This window comes from Hemitrygon akajei, chromosome 13 (genome assembly GCF_048418815.1).
Source record: "Hemitrygon akajei chromosome 13, sHemAka1.3, whole genome shotgun sequence".
Classification (NCBI taxonomy): Eukaryota; Metazoa; Chordata; class Chondrichthyes; order Myliobatiformes; family Dasyatidae; genus Hemitrygon; species Hemitrygon akajei.
This window is the reverse complement of record NC_133136.1, coordinates 18,415,383-18,439,184: the sequence shown is the minus strand read 5'-3', so window position 1 is coordinate 18,439,184 and position 23,802 is coordinate 18,415,383. Positions and strand designations below refer to the sequence as shown.

The 23,802-nt window shown below is 41.4% G+C and overlaps 1 protein-coding gene across 12 annotated transcripts in view; it reads left to right on the top strand.

Annotated features, from left to right (window-relative positions):
- The window catches only part of celf4 (CUGBP, Elav-like family member 4), a 1,266,734-nt gene that overhangs the window by 1,101,984 nt on the left and 140,948 nt on the right, over positions 1 to 23,802 (top strand). For 6 of the 12 annotated variants that reach the window (XM_073064226.1, XM_073064224.1, XM_073064223.1 and 3 more), the window contains 3 exons: positions 11,524 to 11,671; positions 13,983 to 14,042; positions 22,091 to 22,240. In XM_073064226.1, the coding sequence (XP_072920327.1) occupies positions 11,524 to 11,671; positions 13,983 to 14,042; positions 22,091 to 22,240 (358 nt within the window). The remainder of the gene's footprint in view (positions 1 to 11,523; positions 11,672 to 13,982; positions 14,043 to 22,090; positions 22,241 to 23,802) is intronic. The other 6 variants (XM_073064225.1, XM_073064231.1, XM_073064229.1 and 3 more) reach the window with 1 other exon arrangement.

Here is a 23,802-nt window from a genome sequence, read left to right as displayed (position 1 = left end):
CCATAGATGCTGCCTGAATTCCTCCAGCACTCTGTCTGTGTTGCTTAGTTACATCATTGTTTATCAAGTAGGAAGCGCACATGCATACATCACTCAAAACCTTGTTGCTGATTTAGACACACAAAAAGGCAGTAATCAAAGGACAAGAAACTGGCTGACAACCAAATATTTTAGATAGTTCTAATTTCCTCTCTCACTCTACTGGAAGTATTGACCCTGAAATCAATTAAAGAGCTGAAAAAAAACCAAAACTGTTAAACTTGTGAACCTTTCATTACGTTTTGAAGGCTGCTGTTATTCTGCAAATTAACTGCAATTAAGGTGACCTTCGAAAAGGTCCACTTTAAACTTTCTCTTTGGATGTAGGAGATGCTGTCAAGGCCATCGGTCTATGCCCTCGATCAGGTGATCTCCCAGCACTGATGTGTAGTAATATTTTACAAAGCCAGCTGTCTGTAGAAAGTTTGAACGTTCTCCCTGTGATCACATAGGATTCCTCCAGGTGCTCTAGTTTCCTCCTATATTGCAAAGATGTCCAGGTTTCAGTTAGTAAGTTGTGAACAGGCTATGTTGCCACCAGTAGCATGCAACACTTGTGGGCTGCCCCAACACATCCTCAGACTGTGCTGGTCTTTGATGCAAACAATGCACTGTCTTGTATGTTCTTAATGCACGTTAAAGGTAGTCTTCTTCTCTGCCCTTCCTTCTCAACAGCACACAGCACAGGTCAAGATCTCTTTGACCTGTTCAGTTTTTTTTTATGATTGACACAAAACAACACAGAGAGGGTCATTAACGTTTAAAGTTCAAAGTAAATTTATTATCAAGGTACTCTACTTCCTGAGGAGACTGAGGTCCTTTGGGATATGCAGGCCTCTCCTTCACATGTTCTACCAGTCTTCTGTAGCCAGTACAACCTTCAATGTGGCGCTGTGCTGGGGCAATGGCATCAACACCGGTGGCGCCAACAGGCTCAATAAACTGCTTAGAAAGGCTGGCTCTGTTATAGGAGTCAAACTGGACACACTGGAGGCTGTGGTAGAACAAAGGACTCTATGGAAAATCCTGGCAATTCTGGACAATATTTCTCATCCTCTGCATGCCACCTTAGCTGAATAGAGGAGCACTTCTGGTAAAAGACTAAGACAACTGCGCTGCTCCGAAGAGCACTATATGAGGTCGTTCTTGCCCTTGACCATTAGACTCTATAATGAGTCAACCTATAAGCCAGGGAAATGATAATCCCCTCCAGTTAGACTGTTTGAGGTAACTTATTTTTTATTCTTTCTTACCTCTTTTTTAATATTTGTATTGCTATGCACTTGTAATGCTACTGTGACACTGGGATTTCCTTTGGGATCAATAAACTATCTATCTGTCTATATAAGTCACCATATACAACCCTAACATTCGCTTTCTTGCAGGCATATTCAGTAAATTCAAAAACCATACTAATAATGATGTAAGACTACACCCAACAGGGCAGACAAACAACCATTGTACAATAAACAAAAAAACTGCAAATGCAAAAAGGAAAAAGAAAGAATAATGATAAATAAACAAGCAATAAATGTTGAGAACATGAGATCAAGAGTCCTTGAGAGTGGTTGTGGGAACAGTTCAGCTCAGTAATGGGGCAAGTGAAGTTGAGTGAAGACTTCCCTAGCTGGTTGAAGGGTAATAGCTTTTCCCAGGCCCGGTGATGTGAGTGTCAAAGTTTATGAGGGTCATCCAATCAGAACAGAGGTGAGGAAGAATTTCTGTAGCCAGAGAGTGATGAATCTGTGGAATTTGCTGCCACAGGTGGTTGTGGAGGCCAAGTCATTGGGTATATTTAAGGCAGAGTTTGATAGGTTTGTGGTTAGTCAAGGCATCAAAGGGTACGTGGAGAAGGTAGGAGATTGGGGCTGAGCGGGGAATGGATCAGCCATGATGAAATGGTGGATCATACTCAATGGGCCAAATGACTAATTCTGCTCCTATATCTTATGGTCCTACGTTCTGTATGATGGCAGCATGATCTGGGTGATGGGGGTCCCTGATGCTGGATGCTGCTTTCCTGCAACATCGATCCGTGAAGATATGCTCAATGGAGCAGGGAGTGTTTCACATTGGGGCAGGCAGAAATGATTTTCAATTGCTAAAAAAAAACAGTATGTTGCAAATAAGTTTTGAGGTTGCAGTCTTCTGTGAGAAGGCTCATTCTGAGTGCTACAACAGTGGCTGGAGGATACTTAAAGGTTTTGATAATTAATAATCTTAGAACATTAACATAAAACAAAGGCAATAAGATGTAGGAGCAGAGATAGACCATCAAGTGTTCTGGCATTCAGTTATAGCTGATCTATTTTCCCAACCAACCCATTCTCCTGCCTTTTCCCCATCATATTTGATGCTGTTGGAATCGTTTTTTTTATATACATTTTGTAAGATATTCCTTGAATTAATGCAAGACTGGAGGTTTTAATCATGGTTTTTCTTACTGACATAATTTGTATTTTTAACAACTTGTATCTTTAACAAGCTCATGTATTTTTCACAATATGAGATTCATCCCCACTTACTGGCAGAAGGCAGTGCAACAGTTACATACACCTTTTTATTATTTTTTTAATTGGCTAATTATTATCAAAGGCATTTTCTGTTATCTCAAGTATAAAGGTGATAGATTGTTCAAAGGTGCCATCACTTTATTGAATATTTTCTTCTTTTCACTGAATCTGTTTTGCTTCTCAGCTCTTCTCTTATTTTCAAATGCTCTGTATGTTTGTTTAAACTTTAAATTAAACGTCAGTGAACTAAAGTTTCTCACTCACTCCTGAACACCTAAAAGAACCCAGGGATCGAAAATTATAGAGATCTGACAATGCCTTACTAATCAAAAACGTATCAAACTCTGCCTTAAATATACCCAATGACATGTTCAGTGTTCACAATGTGTTGTCAGGATTTGCCCAATAGCTACAGTTGCACACTGCAAATTCAATCACCTTAGGTTGGTATGAGTGGATAGGGGAAAGTTGAGCAAGAATTATCCATTGTTCATGAGAGGTAAGGTATTGGCACAGGCCTTTTATTCTGTCTTTGTTTCCAATCTCAGGAGAGCATCATTTTGTAAAATGGCTTCAGAAAGTGTGTAGCTTCTTCTACCTTAATGTCTACCGTCAGGGAGAAAGAGTATGAATGTTGGAGACTTGTTACATATGAAATTGACAGGAGGGAAGCCCTCCATTTGAGCAGTGAACACAGCTGGAATATTTGTACAGAATGAAGTGGTACTAGGGTACAATGGAGGCACACCAGACTGCTGGAATCTGGATCAACAAAGAATCTGCTGGAGATATTCGGCAGGTTGAGCAGCATCTGTGGGTGGAGGGGAGAGGAATTGTCAGTGTTACTGGTCAAAACCCTGCACTCATATTAAGAGTGGAGAGGGGGAGTTAGCCAGTATGAAAAGGAGAGGGGTAGCAGTGAGACAGGCTCCGGAGGTGATTGGTGGACCGAGGAAGAGTGAAGGATGATGGGAAAATTGAACCAGGTAGGGGAAGAATAGTGGTGGGTTTGGTGGATGGAGTATGAGAGAAAAAGCCAGATGGAACTGCTGGAGGGTAGTCAGCAGGAACACAGAGGCTACCAGTGCTGCAATCTGAAAAGTAAGGAATCAAACTCAAATCAAATGAAATTCAAGTTTAATTTCAATTCAAACATGCATGAATTCAGCTGAAATTCACCTGAGGCCAAGGTGCAAAACATACACAGCACATTCAAAATAGCTAGCAAAAAAAAATAGTCATGCGAAAAAAAAACATATATGGAAGGTGATAATGGGAGCCATTAGAGGAGAGGTGAATGGCAGGTGGAACCAGAGTCAGATGTGATGGTGCAGGTGGGTATAATGTGTTAGATTCAACAATTTATCACAAGTACATCGAAACATACAGGGAAAAGTGATGTTTGTGTTAAAAACCAACATAACCTAACAAGTGTCACCACACATTCCACCATAAACATAACATACCCACATTGTTTGGCGGAACACAACAAGCAACAAAACAGTAACAGCAAAACAAGCCCCATTCTCTCTCCCTCTCTCTCTCTCTCTCTCTCTCTCTCTCTCTCTCTCTCTCTCTCTCTCTCTCTCTCTCTCTCTCTCTCCCCTCCTCCTCTCTTCTCACTTTCTCCCCCCTCATTCTCTCTCTCTCCCCCTCTCTCTCTTCCTCTTCCCCCTCTCCCCATCTCTCGCCTCTCTCTCTCTCTCTTGCTATCCCTCCCTCCCCTACCCCCTTCTCTCTCTCCTTATTGTAACATAGTAGTTTTTAATGTCTCGCATTATACTGCTGTCACAAAACAACAGATTCCAGAACATATTGTCAATGGTAATCAAGCAGATTTCAATTCTGATTCTGAGATATGCTTTCTAGTGTGTCTCCTACGAGGGAGATACAGAGGTTTAAGTGTCAGAACTTGTCCAAGTGAAATTAAGATCAGGATGGACGTCATCGGCCTTCATGGAACTCCAGAACCTGCCCTTGATTCATCGATCAGGGTGCCACTACCCACAACCTTCATCTTCACTGTTCTGCTGGCCCAACAATTGAGCATAGATATCCCACATCTGTGTCACTGGCCTTTGAATATGGAGCGGAGGTTTAGACTCTGACCTGATCTCTAATTCCCCCTCATCCCCGTCTTTCAACCCTAATCTGACACCTAACTTCCCTCTCTGTCCCCAAAACCATCCCTACCAACCTATAGAAAGCAACTAAGTTTGAGCAATGATCTCCACAGAGACTACAGCTCAGTGCCATCTTGATATATGTGTCATAAGTGCATAGAATCAGGAGAAGGACAGGGATGAAAATGGATGATGAGAGGCAGGAGGGGAGTGTATTGGAAAAGGGACAAAAATGGGAGGACTGGAGGAGTATTGGGTATTGGGCCTCACCCTGGCACTGCAGAAGGGCAGGAATGGACAGATCATTGTTTTAACTAGAAGAGGAATCAAGGTGACCATTGCAGACAGAGTACCCTGCAGGTCAGTTGGCGAGTCCACGCTTGGTCTCACTGATGTGGAGGAGGCCACATCAAGAGCGTTGAATGCAGTAGATGGGGACAAAGGAGGTGCAAGTAAATCTTTGCCTCACCTGGAAGGGCAGTTTCAATATCTGGATGTTGCAGGGGAATGTGCCAGAAGTTGGGGAGGTGTGGGTGGGGAGAGAAAGCTGACCAGAAAGTCACAGGGTGAGTGGTCCTTGTGGAACTCCGAAAGGAGATGTTGTTCGTGCTCAGATCTTATTGCAGCTGGAAGAGATGACGAAAGAGAATGTAGAGCTGAAGGAAAAGAGCAAGGGGGAATCTATCTCTGATCCATTTGGAGGGAGGTGGGTGACTGCAGAAATATGAGAAACATGAAATAAGAGACTAGACCACAGATGAAGGGAAGCCATATGTCCTGAAAAAGAAGGGAATCTCTGATGATCGGGAAAGGAAGGCCCTGTCTTGAGAGCAGATGCAGTGGAAATGGACAAACTGGGAGAAAGACATGGCATCCTTACAAGAGTCAGGGTTGCAAAGACATATTTACCTTCACTTATGACTATCACCTCTACTGGGGCATAGGCTGCTGACGGTAACTTGCCAGAGTCCTGTCTTAGGCCAGTCTTTCAAGTAGTCGCAGCTGTAGCCCACCTTCTTTGTGTCTCCTTCCTCTCCCAGGGATGAGGTCTTTGGAGACTGTTGACATTGCTGCAGTACTGGGTTTTTGTGGGATGTGTTGCTAGCCCCATGTCTAACCCTCCTGTGGCAGCCAGGCTACAGACCACCCATGGCTGAGTTAGGGTGGGAAGGGGTGCTTTTTAGTTTGCGTCAGTGGGTTTATAGTAGATGTCAGTGTATTGTTTGTGTCCTGAGATAGAGAGAGAGAGATCTAGAAAAGGGGAGAGAACTGGTGAAATTGGATAGAAGAGAAAGTTAGTGGGGCAGCTGATACAATTGCTGAGTTCAACATGGGTGCAGGAAGCAGCATTAATGCAGTTGTTGATGTAATGGAGCAAGAGTTAAGAAGTATCAGAGAAGGTTTGGAAGAGGGTCTGCTGCGCACAAACAGCTATGATCCACTGCTGTAAGGGTAACACTAAGGAATAAGAAATTTTGACATTATTTCAAAATTGGCCTCTGAGTGCAGGCGCCAAATAAAAGCACAAATTGGCATTTAGTTCTAAAGATAAAAGTAATTTCTAAAGAAACCTGTGCTCTCCCCATGTTGGTAACACATTGTGCAGTGAGGTATCTGACCATGATAGATGTTATGCATTTCAAAGAGTAGATTAAGCACATGAATTTATGAGGCTTGACTTAATGACTCTATGATCCACATAATTTTGGCAGAAGAACTAAAGATATGTTTCCTTAAAGTATTCAACAAATGAAAACTAGCTGATGCACCCATGGTGCCATGTGAGAGTAATTCTTTACAATTCTTCGTGCCTTGCTCCAGGTGGAATATTTTCCAATTCTCTCTGCAGCCTCTACGGGACCCTTATCCTAGTTATTGCTGTCACATAAAACTGGAAGTCAACCATGTGGAAATCTACATGTTCATCATTAATTGGTTCCTAACAAGCCCTTAGCAAGTTAAAAAAAATTATTAGCATCTGATCTGTACGTTGAACTGATTTCATCTCCAGAGGATACAGGTGCCATTAAGAAAAATGTGCATTAGCAAGCTTTATATATGTGTTTTCCCTGTTGCACACAGTAACTTCAGCATTACCGAGGAGTTCATTTATAAGCCATTAAAGAGGTTCAAAACATCGGTAATGGCTGGATTTATATTGCACCCAATACAAACTCAAGCTGTTATCAGATGCCTTCAGGAAGACGAGTCACACATCACTGGCTTTGGTGCTCTCAGATTAAATCAGACTCCCACATCACACAACCACCTTCAATCCACTTCACCTCATTGCAAACTTACCAATTTATTTGCATCTTCTATGGATGATCATGATCGTGACTCTTATGCAGATTTACCTTTCCTATCATTAGTTCAAGAAACATTTTCAAGAAGGTTACCAATGACAAGCCTCATCAGTTTTATCTCTTCAATTACATTAAATGCTCATCCATTTTATACTTTATTATTATTATTTCCAGCAAACATGAGTTGGGAAAAAAAATGACTAAACGACAAAAAGTTAGGACCTGAATTTCCCAAGGTGTCAAGTCACCAAATGCAGCTTCAGCAGGAGATCAAAGTTCAAAGTAAATTTATTATCCAAGTACAACCTTGAGATTTATTTCTTGCAGTTATTTACAGGAAAAGGAAATGCAATAGAATTTTACTAAAATCTGCACATAAACGAAGACTGACAAACAACCAATGTGTAAAAGAAGACAAACCTTCAAATAAAGTAATACTGATTGCAATAGTATTGGAGAGCCACGGTAGCATAGCGGTTAGTTCAATGCTATTACAGCTCAGAGTGTTCCGGATTTCCCAGTAAAATTCTGGTGCTGTCTGCAAGGAGTCTGTACATTCTTCCCATGAGAACTTCTGGCTTAAGATGGCACGGATGAGGGCAAGGAACAGCCTACTGGCCTTAACAAAACAAGAAATGCAACTAAATGCACTTTTTCCTGTGAATGATTATGGTAAACGATCACCGCAGGCAATGAAGAGGTGAGGCTGAGTCGTGGGTTGAAGCATGCGAGTGTGAAGCGAGTGGAGTGGAGAGAAGTTGGAACAGAGGAGATTCGGGGCTCGTCCACCCAAACAGAGAGCGAGGTCTGATCAGTCTACCGTAAGTGACAGGCCGAATTGGGAAGGGCGGGTACGGGCCAAAACATGGTGACAGGGTTCAGGCCCAGGGTGTTTCGATGCAATAGGGCCTGGATCTCAGAATGAGGAACAACCTAATGTTTGGGCGATTCAAACACCAGGCCAGATGGATTGAAAGGACAGGGTGTCGGGACCAGAGGCAAACGTCGGGCTGTTTCTGCTCGCGGCTCTGTGACATTTATTCCACTGCACTGAGGCTGAGGCTGTGGGCTTGCTCTGGCTGCCTTGGGCTTCGTGCCTGCAGGTTCTGTGACATATACTCTGCTATGTGCTAAACGGAGGCTGAGGCTGTGGGCCTGCTCCGGCTGCTCCGGTCTTTATGTCTGAGGACTCACTTTTGCTCTAAATGCTATTTGTTTACTGTTTACAATTTGTTTTGTTCTCACTCTGTGCACATTGGGTAGTTTGTCAATCTTAGATTTTTTAATGGGTTCTTATGGGTTTCTTATCTAAGGAGATGAATCTCAAGTTGAATAATGTATACATACTTGGATAATAAATGTACTTTGAACATTGAACCATTGAACTTTGAGTGCAAAGTTTAAGGTGCTCTGATTTGAGATATTCCAAGACATTTTACCCCAGATTTATGATACAAAATTATGAGGGGTATAGCTGAAGTAAATGCAAGCAGGCTTTTGCCCGTATTTTACATTTGTTCATTGCGTACGCCTGACAATGTACATTTTCTCTGTGACCAAGTAAGTCTCCTACAAGTTTCCTCCCCCATCCCAGTGATTTGCTTGTTGACTGGCCACAGAAAATTTCCCCTAATGTACAGCGAATAGGGGAGTCCATGTGAGAGTTGATAGGATTGGGGCAAATTGGTGCTTGATGTTCGGTCTGTGTTGGGTGCTGTGTAGCTGCGTTATTCTTTACAATACTACAGGATGTAATCTGCAAGTAAGTCCAAAAAATATACGGCTCTAAAATGATATATTGATAAAGACTACACTACTACATGTATTCAACGGCAGAGCTTTACTACATAGCTTTGAGGACATGTTTCAATGTGTTGTTCTTTTCTGTTTCTCCAAATAATACTTGCTGACCTTCTGACCTCACAAGAGTTTCCAGTATTTGCACTATGAGTTATAACGGCTAGAAGTGATTTTTTTTCTCTCCGAACAATTAAGGAAGCTTTTTAAGTAAGAGTCCGACCTGAAGGTTGACTACAAATCAAACTCTGATCTGATCGTGAGACTTAATTGGCTCACCGATCTTTAAAGAGGGCTATGGAGTCCTAGAGATGTATCACCTGAAATTAAGTAAAGGTTTCAAAAGCAGGTCCAAAATTGTATAAAATATGAAAGAGATTCTCTTTTTTTTAAATTGTAGCATAATGCACAGGAATTCCTGTTCTCAAAATTCATCTGAATTATGTGTTCATGCTATCACTCAGGTCAGTTAATAAACTTTTGATATCTGTTGGAATGCCAATAGAAAATAGAAGAATAGCACAAAAGCTGAATGTGCGATCCAACTGTTTTGCATTTCCCGACACAAAGCCATACTATCCTTGAATCTCCTTCCAATGAAATTTATACAACATGAAGAAATAATCATCTTCAAATCAAATGTATGCAATACAACAAAATAATAATATATACCTCACTGCTAGCCTAAACTTTGAAAGCTCACCACAGACTCATAGGTGTTCACTGTTAAGTACTCCTCGCAAGATATTGTCCAATTACATTATAATTGTAAAAGCTGCAGTTTATTGTAAAATATGTTTATATTCCAAATAGTATTAGAAGCATAGAAACATGGAAACCTACAGCACAATACAGACCCTTTGGCCCACAATGCTGTGCCGAACATGTACTTTAGAAATTACTGAGGGTGACCCATAGCCCTCTATTTTTCTAAACTCCATGTACCCATCCAAGAGTCTCTTAAAAGTCCCTCATGTATCTGCCTCCATCACAGTCATCAGCAGCCCATTCCACGCACTCACCACTCTCTGCATAAAAAACTTACCCCTGACATCTCCTCTATACCTACTTCCCAGCACCTTAAAACTGTGCCCTATCGTGTTAGCCATTTCAGCCCTGGGAAAAAGCCTCTGACTATCAATGCATGATCAATGCCTCTCATCATCTTATACACCTCTATCAGGTCACCTCCCATCCTCCATCGCTTCAATGAGACAAGGCCAAGTTCACTCAACCTATTGACATGCTCCCCAATCCAGGCAACATCCTTGTAAATCTCCTCTGCACCCTTTTGATAGTTTCCACATCCTTCCTGTAGTGAGATGACCAGAACTGAGCACAGTACTCCAAGTGGGGTCTAACCAGGGTCCTATATAGCTGTAACATTACCTCTTGGCTCTTGAACTCATCGCATGCCTTCTTAACCACAGAGTCAACCTGCGCAGCAACTTTGAGTGTCCTAAGGACTTGGACCACAAGATCCCCCTGATCCTCCACACTGCCAAGAGTCTTACCATTAATACTATATTCTGTCATCATATTTGACCAACGAAAATGAACCACTTCACACTTATCTGGGTTGAACTCCATCTGCCACTTCTCAGCCCAGTTTGCATCCCATTGATGTCCCGCTGTAACCTCTGACAGCCCTTCACACTATCCACAACACCTCCAACCTTTGTGTCATCAGCAAATTTACTAACCCATCCCTCCACTTCCTCATCCAGGTCATTTATAAAAATCATGAAGAGAAGGGTTCCCAGAACAGATCCCTGAGACACACCACTAGTCACAGACCTCCATGCAGGATATGACCCGTCTACAACGACTCTTTGCCTTCTATGGGCAAGCCAATTCTGGATCCACAAAGCAAGGTCCCCTTGGATCCCATTCCTTCTTACTTTCTCAATAAGCCTTGCATGGGGTACCTTATCAAATGCCTTGCTGAATCCCATATACACTACATCTACTGCTCTGCGTTCATCAATGTGTTTAGTCACATCCTCAGAAAATTCCATCAGGCTCGTAAGGCACGACCTGCCTTTGACAAAGCCATGCTGACTATTCCTAATCATATTATACCTCTCCAAATGTTCATAAACCCTGATTCTCAGAATCTTCTCCATCAACTTTCCAACCAAGAATGAGGATAAAATGTGCTCTAAGTGACTTTGTCCATGGAATGATTGTTGGTGCCAAATGGACAGGTTAGAGTGTCTCAGAAACTTCTGATCTCCAGGAATTTTCATGCACAATAGTCTCTAGTGATTACAGAGAACAGTGGAAGAAACAAAAACCACCCAGTTAGCCACAGTTCTGTGGGTGAAAATGCCTTCTTATTGAGAGCGGTCAGAGGAGAATGGCCTGACTGGTTCAAGCTGACAGGAGGGCGACAGTAACCACGCATTACAACAGTGGTGTGCGGAAGAGCATCTCTGAAAGCACTACATGTCGAACCTTGAAGTGGTGGCCTTTAGCAGCGGAAGACCACGAACATACACTCAGGTGTCCACTTTATTTGGCACACGAGGTGCCTAATAAAGTGGCCAATAAGTGAAAGGTTTAGACTACATTGTAACAAAGTGGTGTGAGCAAAAGATATTCATTTAGGAACCACAAAATCCTTTTCATCAATTGAAAATTATGGTACAATAATAAGGATAAATTGCATTTTTCTCCAGGACTTCAGTAGTGATTTTAATGAAGCAAAGAGATAAAGAGAAGTTTCTCTTTTCTTTCCAATAGTTGATGCAACAGCAAGCAACAATAATGGCATCAGTGGCCCAGGGAGGTTACCTGAACCCAATGGCAGCATTCGCAGCAGCGCAGATGCAGCAGATGGCCGCCTTGAATATGAACGGACTGGCAGCTACACCCATGACACCAACATCAGGTATGTGTGGCAGTGAGGCCAGTAAGGTACTTGATATACACAGAAAGGTGCCAGAAAAGAAGCCAGTGTTATCATGAAGGATCCCACCCACCCTGATCAAGGACTGTTAATCCCACTCCCGTCAGAGAGGAGGCTATGTCGCATTCATGCCAGGACCACCAGACTCAAAAAGAGTTACTTCCCCCAAACAGTAAGTCTGATCAACACCTCTACCCACTAACCCACCCCTCCACATCCCCAACCACCACTACTTTAACATTTCCTGTCAGTCACCTTATGTACAGACACTTCTGTGCCTCGCATCACTTCATGGAAGTACAATCAATCTATCTATATAAGCTATCTTACATACTTATATTTAATATGCTTTTTATTATTGTGTTCTGTATCTTACTATGTTTTGGTGCAATTATTTAATTCTCCTTTACACATCTGTACTGGAAATGACATTAAATAATCTTGAATCTTGATAAGGGTAAGGCTTCTTTGAACCACACACATTAAATATTTAAATATTAGCTTTATTTGTCACGTGTACATCGAAACATGCAGAGAAATGCATCATTTTGCGCTGACGACCAACACGGTCAGAATATTATGCAAGTGTCACCCTGCTTCCGGCACTAACATAGCTAGCTCACAAATCACTAACCCTAACCATAGCTCTACGTCTTTGGAATGTGGGAGGAAGCAGGAACACCTGAGGGAATCTATGTGGTTAAGGGGGAATACAGTGGGGATCGAACCCCGATCAATGATCACTGGCTCTACAAAATCAAGCTGGTGTGCCTAAATCAAGCTCTGCTAACCTTAAATGATGTAATAAATCATCAAGGCATAATGGATAAATGCTGAAATAAAGTGTAGTTCATTCAAAGAGATTAACATTCAGTGTTTGCTACATATTCTTTATTTCAAACATTAAGTACAGACAAATATGGCAAGTTCTAGAATCATCTCACTCAGCAGAGCATAAAAGATAAACAATAACACACCACATGTTAACTTTGAGGAGACAATATGGTTAAACTTAGTATACTAATCAAAAACTAAATCTCCATCAGAGCTTTGTTGCTGACTGTTTGGCTCCTCTATTTATAATACAGAGCAAAGAACACAGAACAGGACAGCGCAGGAAAAGCTCATAGTCCCACAACATTGTGCCAAACCAATTAAATCAGTAATCAAATGGACAACTAAATTAATCTTCTCTGCCTGCACAAAGTCCATATCCTTCCATTTCCCACACCTATCTCAGCGTCTCTTAAAAGTCCCTAATGTACAGTATCTGCCTCGGCTATCACTCTGGGCATTGCATTTAAGGCTCCCACCACTCACTGTGTTAAAAACTTCCTCCTTACATCTCCTTTGAATTTAACCCATCTCACCTTAAATGAACCTGGTGGTATGGGTCCTGTGTCTCCTGATGGCAGTGGTGAGAAGAGATCATGATCTGGATGGTGGGGTCCTTGATGATGGATGTGGCTTCTTTCCTGTGTCAGCACTCCGTGTCGATGTGCTCAATGGTGGGGAGGGCTTTACTCATGTTGGACTGGGCCATATCCACTACTTCTGTATGCCTTTCCATGCAAAGGCATTGGTGTTTCCATACCAGGCTGTGATGCAACCAATATACTCTCCAATACACATCCGTAGAAGTTTGTCAAAGTTTTAGATGACATGCCGAGTCTTCACAAACTTCTACGAAAGTAGAGGCACTGCCATGCTTTCTTTGTAAATGCACTTAGGTGCTGTACCCCAGATAGACCCTCTGAAATTATAACATTGAGGGATTTAAAGTTGCTGACCCTCTCCACCTCCGATCCCCGATGAGAACTGGCTCATGGACCTCTGGTTTCCTTCTCCTGAAGCCAATAATCATCTCATTGGTCTTTCTGACATTGAGTGAGAAGTTGTTGTGACATCACTCAACCAGATTTTCTTTCTCTCTCCTATACGTTGACACATCACCAACTTTGATTCAGCCAATGACAATCATGTCGTCGGCAAACTTAGATATGTCATTGGGGGTATGCTTAGCCACACTGTCATAAGCATAAAGCGAGTAGTGCAGGGGTCTAAGCACACAGCCTTGTGATGCACCTGTGCTGAGCGAGATAGTGGAGGAGATGTTGTTGCCAATCTGAACTGACTGGGGTTGGCAAGTGAGGAAATCGAGAATCCAGTTGCACAACGAGGTATTGTGGCCTAGGACTTGAAGCTTATTGATGAGTTTTGAGGGGGTGATAGTATTGAATGCTGAGCTGTAGTCAATGAAGAGCATCCTGATGTATGCATCTTTGCTGTCCAGATGTTCCAGGACTGAGTGAAGAGCCAATGAAATTGCATCTGCTGTGGACCTGTTGTGACGGTAGGCAAATTGGAGTGGATCCAAGTCGCTTCTCAGGCAGGAGTTGATATGTTTCATCACTACTCTCTCAAAGCACTTCATCACTGCGGATGTAAGTGCTACTGGACGATAGTCATTGAGGCAGGTTACCACATTTTTTTAGGCACCGGTGTAATTGAAGCCTGCTCGAAGCAGGTGGGTACCTCAGACTGCCGAAGTGAGAGGTTTTGCTAAATATTGAATACAAGCAGGACCAACTCCCCACACACACACCCCCACTCCCTCCCATGCTCCAGGCAAGCCTATCTCTTAGTGAGCTTTCACTGTATACTGAGCCCGTACCATAGCATTTCCCCCGAAGCCTTACTGAAATCTGCAAACTCAGCACAGGGCAGACATCCACATAATGAATGTAATCACATTTCTTTTGGTGCGCGCTATAATTGATGTTCTGACAACGTTGGATATATTGAAAGCTCTAAGGTAAACCCCTTTCCAAAAAGAATTTATGAAATTAAACTTTGCCATTGATTTCTCTAGACAGCGTCTCTCATCCATGTCATCAGGAAATTTGTTAAGCAAAGATTACCACAAATAGAATCAATCCAGCACATGTTTATTGGTTTCTGGGATGAGCATATACGGAATATATATGGTTCCATGAAAACCATTTTCACTCTTATTAGGTCAAATCCAGGCTTCAAGTGTAATAGAGTGATAGTAAGCTGGCAGCCAGCCTTCCATCTTTCTGGAGTTAATGAAAATAAGCAGATCTTGCATTAACTGAATAGTACTCTATTGTCTGAGCTATAGTGCCTACAGCACAGAGTGCTTTATTTAGTTGCAAGATACGTTGGAAGGAATCACATTTTCATTTACTACAGGGGCACTGAAAGGGAGGTGCTCATGCAGAAAATCGTGCCCTGTGAACATCTCTTTTCTTCACCTCTGCAGAAGTGGCTCTTTCGGTCATCGTTGCAAACATTCTGCCGTTATCAACATATTATGTAGAGCACTGTCAATGACATCCACTTCCTCACCACCTCTTCCTGTGCATCCTGACAACACTCTGGCAAGGGCTATCAGTGCCCTCTGGACCATAACACAAACTGCGTCAAATGGTAAAATATCAGACTGCACAGAGTAAAACCTGAATGCAAAGAATTCTTTAAGATTCTTAAAGTTATGATTATGCCAGGGCGAAAGGTTGAATGCTAAAATATCCAATGCTTTTTGCTATTTGCAATACATTGAATGATTACCAGTTATTTCTTTAACCATCACTCTGTCGGTCAGATGGAAAGCACCTCATTTCAAAAGCACAGTCATTCTCGGCTTCATGCAGGATGTTATTAAAGTCCTTTGACTAGAAACGAGTTGGCATCAACTATGATTGCGTTAAGCACAGAGCACATTTTGTGATAATTAGGACTCACGCATGCTGTAAAAATGCAGACAGAATGGAAGGGAAAATAAGTACTGGTTTGGAGGCATTTAAATAATGTAAGTGACAACTTGGAAGCATTCTTAGTTATTAGCCAGCTCCTTTTCAAGTAGGGCAATTATCTTTGTAGGTCAAATTTTTAAGTATATTTACTTTTCAGCTGCCAAGTTCCACCCTGAGTTTTCCTATAAGATGTTCTTCATCCTTTCCTTCCTCAACCTTTGCGTTTGATGAGTCATCATTCTCAATTACTTTAATTTCTATTTTGGTTACTGTTACTTTCACCTTTAGGTCTCTCTGCATATTCTTTACCCATGTATAAATTCCATTTCTTACCTCATGGCTACATGTCATGTAATCTCCCAGTTTGCATTTTCTCAACTTGTATGTTGTGAACTTGTATCTCAGCTTGCCGTTTCTCACAATACATTTGGTTGCATTTTTGAAAGAAGTTTGTTGGACGTGAAGCTGGGACGTCTTGAAGAGATACAAGTTTCTTCTTGAAGTCATTTTCTTTATTCTGAGGATTTCCCATTTCCCAATGTATTTTTTGACCAGTTCCTTGCAACTCTCAGCATTCAGCTACCTCTCTCCTCTTCCAATGTCACCTTTCTGCACTAATGCTGCAGGCAAATAATTATTATAGATTAGTATAGATCGGTGCAACTGTCATTGTGGATTGGTAGGCTGAAGGACCCATTTCTATGCTGTAGGACTCCATGACTCAGTGACTTTATGGTTTCAAGAACATGACTCATATGGCCATCTGTCTACAAATGACCAAGTACTATTAGCCCTTGTTCTCCGCCATCAAAGTTGCTCGCTACTCTAGGATCAAGCTTTCCTTCATTGTCAACCATCTCCTTAAATTCCGTCCTCTGCCTCCTTTGCCTTCAGTACTGATAATGTGCAGAAGGAATTTTTGTGAACTTATTTATATGGAGACTGTCTGTCCCCTCATTCACTGAACAGCACCCTGCCACTAAACCTCAATGAATTGAGGGCAAAGTGTAGTTATGATCCTTTGTTTCATCACATAATAAATAGAAGCAGGACTGTGCTATTTCAAGACACAGAAACAGGCCCATCTAGCCCATGTGGCCTGGTTTTCTGCCTATGTCCCATCTACTTGCACCTGTAGCATAGCCCTCCATACCTCTCTCATCCATATGCCTGCACAAAATTCTCCTAAATATTGAAATCGAACCTGAATCCGCCACTTAACTGGCAGCTCATTCCACACTTGCACCATCGTCTGAGTGAAGGTTTCCCTGCGGATTCCCATTAAATATTTCACCTTTCACCCTAAAGCTATGACTCGAGTTGTAGTCTCACCCGGTCTGAGGGGAGAAGCCTACCTGCAATTCACCCTATTTATACTCCTCATAATTTGTACTTCTCTTAAAATCTCCCCTCATTCTCCTATGCTCCTGGGAATAAAGTCCTAACCTATTCAATCTACCCCAGCAACTCAAGTCACATTGGCAATTTATGCCTGATCTACTCTATAAAAATCATATGTGATTACTTACCTCAGCTTCGCTTTCTGCATTTCACAGTACATGCCTTGATCTTTTATCCTTCAGAACACCTAATACACCACTAGATGTATATCAAATGGCCATACCAAGTCTGCATCTAACCCAGACTCTCTATATCATAGAAGCAGAGTTCAAACCTGGAGGCTCTAATGTCAGGTCAGAAATTGGTTGTTTAATCTGGTGGTGGTAGACTACTGTGTTTTCCTCCAACTACTGGATTTTCATACATGTGGATAACTTCTGTCATAACATGTATCACAGAACTTGACAGGCCATCCATGTATTTGACATGAGGACTAGCAAACCAGACAGGCCAATAGCAGGGGACTTCTGTTTAAGGTGTGTGGAGGAGCTGTTGGAGGTTTTTATACAGAGAGAATGCACTGTAGGGATAGAGGTAGAAGCTGATCACAATGGGGACACGTGAGGAATACTTAGATAGGCACATTAATGTACAAAACATGGAGTGTTATGAGCTGCGTAGGAGAGAAGGGTTAGATTGATCATCAAGTACTGTAGTTTGGCACAGCATTCTGTGTTCTACCCACTCAAAATGCTTGAGAAACTCAGCAAGTCAGACAGAATCCATAGATGGGAATAAACAGTTGAAGTTTTGGGACAAAACGCTTCATCTCAGCCAAAACGTTGAATATTTATTCTTCTCCATTGATGCTGTCCGACTTGGTGTGTTCCTCCAGCATTTGTGTGTGTTGCTCAAGCTCTCCAGTGTCTTCAGCATCCCGTGTGTTTCTGAGTCTATGTTCTATGTTCAGGAGTGCCAACAGCATGGCAGAGATATGCACCCCACCCCACTTTATGTCAGCTTGCTTCTCCTCTCACATCGGTCTGTGCAGATGGTGATTAGTCACTGGTGCAGACACTCAACTATGGTGAGTCATGTCTTTGCAGACTCCCTGCGTGTGCTGAAGCAATGACAGCGATAGTTTGTGATATCTGTCATGAAATTCATTGCTTTGCGGCAGCAATATGCAAAAAAATTATAAATTGCAATGAGGAATATTCTCTCTTCTTGCACTAATTTAATTTAGCCCAATTAAGCAGGTGCCCCAGTTAGATGTAGTTTCATGGAAATAGTTAAAAGGTCTAAAAAAGCCAAAATAACATTTAACTGAGTAACAAATTATGTATTTGAGTGAAATACAGAACTAATTAGAACACCACCAATACAGTGCTATAACATTGTGCATTAGTTCGTAATAGTTAAAGACAGAGGAAGTTATCTGCTGTGTTCTTTTGATTGACTATAAATGAACAAAATCAGCTCAGACACAATGCACATAATAGACTGCATCCATACAACGTTTTGCGTGACTGCATCTTTCAAGTCCTCATTTTATTTGTAACATTCAAGATGATTGTAGATACTTTCTCTTTTTTTGGTAATTCCTAACCTGTTAAAGTAGTGAAATCATTTCATTTTCACTCTTGGTCGTTTCCGGCACCTCCAAGCTTGAATGCTTGAAAGTGCAGTGAGCAAAACTGTTCTGAATTGTCTTTCTGCTTATTTCTTGCCAACTATCAGTGACAAAGATCACTGCTTTGTGAACACTAACACACACAGCTGACACTATTTAAAAACTGATCACTCTAAGCTTGGTGTAGTGTCTAAAGTTCATGTGTGTGCACGCGATTGTCTCCTGCCCCAACTATGCAGCATAGTGAGCAGAAGAAACAAAGGAAATCCCAGCTATATTCTCAATTTATTTTTGTTCTTTAAAAGTTGTCCCAAATAAATGGCTGTCCCAATTAACCAATGCCCTAATTAACTGTAATCCACTGAATTCCACTGTATATTTACATTTATACACACACACACATATATATGCTCTAATGCCCCAATTAACTGAAATCCACCATAATCTACTGTATCTTTACATTCATATATATAATAAAATAAGTTGTGTGAAAAGAGAGTACAAATAGTGAGGGCAGATTGTCAGCTCAAGTATCTGATGGCAGAGAGAAGCTGTTCTTAAAATGTTGAGTGTGTGTCCTCTGGCTCCTGTATCTCCTCCCTAATGGTAGCAATGAGAAGAGGCACATCCTGGATGATGGGGAAACTGTCAAAGTACATTGACTTAAAGTAGCCATTGATGAAATTGCAGCTATCATTCTGCAAAGAATCAAGTTCTTATGTGGGTGGAACAATACCACACTCGGGAAAAACATGGAGATTTTCATCATGAAAGGGTTTGCCTTCCATCTTAAGTTTGCAGACTTCCAGGTGGATGATTCAGTCACTGAATTTACTTGGATCTTCAAAGGGCATGCTTGCTTCTCACTGCTGCTTTCAGGAGGAAGGTACAGGAGCCTTCAGGACTCACACCACCAGGTTCAGGTAGAGTTATTATCCTTCAACTATCAGGCTCTTGAACCAAAGGGGATAACTTCACTCAACTTCACTTGTCCCATCACTGAAATGTTCCTACAACCAATGGACTCTTTTTAAAGAAAATTCTTCATCTCACGCTCTCGACATTTATTGTTTATTTATTTATTTATTGTTAGTATTTCTTTCTTTTTGTATTTGCTCTGTTTGTTGGCTTCTGCACTCTGGTCAAATGCCCAATTTGGGTGGTCTTTCATTGATTCTGATAAGATTATTATTCTGTAGATTTACTGTTAATGCCCACAAGAAAATGACACTCAGTTGTATATGGAGACATATATGTACTTCAATAATAAATTTACTTTGCGCTCTGTGATAAATGCAAGAGGGGCGAGGCCTCTCTCATCCATATGTACTGGTTCTGTCCTAGCTTGGAGAAATTTTGGAAAGATGTCTTCACTACGTTATCGTGTATTCTGAATCAGCACCTAGAACCAAACCCCTTAATTGCTTTGTTCGGTTTCTGGGGCGAGACAGATTTACGTCTGAGTCCGACCAAATGCCAAATATTATCCTTTGCCTCTCTCCTGGCTAGATGCTTGATCCTCCTTAGATGGAGAGATGTTGCCCCGCCCACTCATGCTCAATGGCTTAACGACATTATGGCCTGCTTGGACCTCGAAAAAATTCATTATTCAGTTCTTAATTCGGATTTAAAGTTCCATAAGGTCTGGGGACCTTTTATCGAGTACTTTCATAACCTTCCTCTTGACTAGGGATTTTTTTTTCTTTTCGGTCCCTTGCTTTCAGCTCCCTTTTTTTTTCTGGTAGTAGGCATTATTATCCTCTGTTGCTAAGTGTATTCACAGTCTGGGAGTTTGATTGTCCTGATTTATACTCTCTATATTATGTTGTGGTTGGTCTGGAGTTGTTTTTTTTTTGTGTTGTGGGGCTTGGGGAGGATACTAAGTTTACTAGTCTTCAATTTAGGTGCTTTTGTGTCAAATTCTCTTCCTTTGTAGCATATTGTCATTGTATGCTTAATTTTGCACTGTATTAATGTTCCTCATTGGGATTTGGGGTTTTTAATTTGTAAAATGTATAGAAAAACTAATTAAAAAATGATTTTTTAAAAAAATAAATAAATAAATTTACTTTGAACTTTGCACCTTTGAAACCAATGTCAAAGTAAAATTTATTATCAAATTACATATATGTTAACATATACCAATTTGAGATTCATTTTCTAGCAAGTATTTACAGGAAAATTTAAAAAACAACAAACATTATGAAAAACTATACATAATCAAAGTATGAAAAATAACCAATGTGTAAAAGAAGACTAGTCATGCCTATAGATTAAAAAATAACTGAGGACATGAATTGAAGGTGAATCTGTGGGTTGCAGAATCAGTTTTGAGGTCTGGTGAGTCGATTTATTCATGGTGGTTCAAGAGCCTACTGGTTGTAAGGTAAAAACTGGGGCAGAACCTGGCTTTTACACCTCCTGCTAAACTTGTCAAGAGTGTATATGGTCCAAGGTTTCTACTAGAGCTTGGAGTCCTCACTGCAGTCAAATGCTTCTCAGTAGCTACAGAAAATGTCAAGTTTTTAAACTGTGTCATAAACTGAGCACAACTGACCAGCTTCTGTCCCCTCAGCTCTGGTGGGATCTACTTTCCTGCTGCAGGACAACATGCAAGAGCATTTGTTCTCCATGTTATATTCCCCAAATATCACCAGAGCTGAGTCATCATAGGGTGAAAAGCATTGCTTGCTATTTCTGGCAAGGAGCAGTGGTTGGAGCTGATAATAGATCAACAGAACAGAGAAATCAATGCCTGAAGTCAAGATAATACTTCTAATATTCAATCACAGTCTATGGACATTGCTGGCTTTGTTAGAAATTTGCGAAGAGATATTTATCAGGAGTGTGGCTAATGCAGGGCCCTTAGCATTGTCAATGACCTCTCCCATCCATCCAACAATCTACTTGACTCCCTACTATCAGGCAGGTGGTATTGTAGCATTAGGACAAAAGCTGTTCAGATGGGAAACAGCTACTTCCCACAGGCTGTAAGACTACTGAATTCCTTGTCACCACCTAGGTCTCAAGAGACGCCAATAGCATTATACCGTTTACTTTTCAAATTGTGTCATGAATGCACCTTATTATTTGTAAACTTACTAGTGGTAATGTGACATTATGTGTTATGTATGTGAGTTATATGTACTGTGTTGTGCACCTTGGTCCTGAGGAACATTGTTTTGTTTGGGGTTATACATGTGTGCGGTTGAATGACAATGAACTGAACTTGAACTTGAACTTTCAGTTGGAGTTTATTTCAGCCAGTTTTGTGAGGTCAAGTGCAAGAGGAAAATATACAAGGAATGGCAGGACCCAAAGGAGCAGTGGGATCTTGGGGTGTAAGTCCTTAACTCCCTGAAAGGGGCAAAACAAATGGATATTGTGGTAAAGAAGGCGATGGCATGCTTGTCTTCATTGGCTGGAGCATTCGGTCTTGAAGTCGAGAAGACACGTTGCACATTCATGTAACACCATTTTTAATTTCTTTTTAGCTCCATCATTCAATATTTATCAGCATCAGATTATAAATTGCATCTCTTACAGTTTCCTTGTGAATGTTAGGGCTAGCCTAGCCACACATTGTAAATGTTAAATATTGACCCGGATGAAGCTGAAGATGCATGATCTGCTGTGTATGTGTTTTAGGTGGGAGTACTCCTCCTGGTATCACCGCACCAGCTGTGCCTAGCATCCCTTCTCCAATCGGCGTAAATGGATTCACCGGCCTACCCCCACAGGCTAATGGACAACCGACAGCCGAAGCCGTCTTTGCTAATGGAATCCACCCCTACCCAGGTACATACTCACTGTCTTAATTTACATTAATTTGCACCAGCAGGGAATGGGAATACACAGAGAAAAAACTAATCTTCACAGATTAGGGAAGGACTGTTTTGATAAAGAATGTCTGTTTTCCAGCTGTGTGCATGGGAGAGGGCAGTTACGGTGTTTATTCTGAGCAGAAGCTGGAATGACCTCAGTGACTCTGTATTACAGCGTGTTTCCAGATTCTGTTCTTTCACTATCACCGAGAGATTGTGAAATGTTTGACAACAACTACAATCATAAACAAATCTTTTTATCACAGCAAAATGAATCTGAATTTATCTGCACGTTATGACAACATAATAAATATGGATTTATGCCTTAGATAAGTTAAAAACACGGCCAGCATAACCAGTTTTTAACAACCAAGTGTAGTCATGAATGTACTGATAACACTAGACATTACAGACCAAACAAAATAAGAATGGACAACCAGGACAGCTGAACCTGAAAAGAAGAACATCATCAGAACCAAAAATGTCTAACAAGAGACCTCAGACTAAAACTTAACCTGTTTCTTTTCTCCTTTCAAGGGTTGCCCCAACTGCATTATTTTCTCTCCATATTCAAAACATCTTTTCATTTTGTGGAGTCATAGAAAAGTACAACACAGAAACAGGCCCTTCAGCCCATCGAGTCTGTGGTGAACCATTTAAACGGCCTCCTCCCATCGACCTGCACTGGGGCTATAGTTGTCCATACCCCTACCATCCATGCTCCTATCCATATTTCTGTGAAACTGAGATCAAGCTCACATGCACCACCTGCACAGGCAGTTCATTCCACATTCTCACGACCCTCGGAGTAAAGAAGTTTCCCTTAAACTTTTCAATTTTCACCCTTAAACCATGACCCCTGATTGTAGTGCCATCCAGCCTCAGTGCCATCCAGCCTCAAGAGCCTGCTTGCATCACCCTATCTATACCCCTCATAATTTTGTATGCCGCTATCAAATCTCCGCTCAATCTTCTATGTTCCAAGCAATAAAGCCCTTACCTATTCAATCTTTCCCTATAACTCAGGTCCTCCAGACCTGGCAACATCCTCGTAAATGTTCTCTGTACTCTTTCAACCTTGTTTACATCCTCCCTGTAGGTAGGTGACCAAAATTACACATGATACCTCAAATTATGCCTCACCAATTTCTATTACAACTTACTTTGCACATTTGCATGATTTGAGGCATCCTGAAGCCAATTAAATACATTTTTTTAAAGTTTCGTCATCATTAGCGTGTGCAGCAACTTTATAGGATTAGTAGTGAAGGGTAAGTATTGGCTGGACTTCACAGAGAACTATTCTTCAGCTTCTTAAAATTGTGATGTGCTGTCTTTTACCACCACCATAGTGGGAGAACAGCTCTTGGTGGAGCATCTTTTCTGAAAGGTATGCAATAGTTCCAACTTGTAATGTGGCCTTATCATTACACTGAACTGTCAATCCAGATATGTTCTCACCGCTCCAAACCGATTCTGAACCCTCAGACCTCATTTTCAGAAGTGACAATCCTATCCCTGACACATGACTAATAA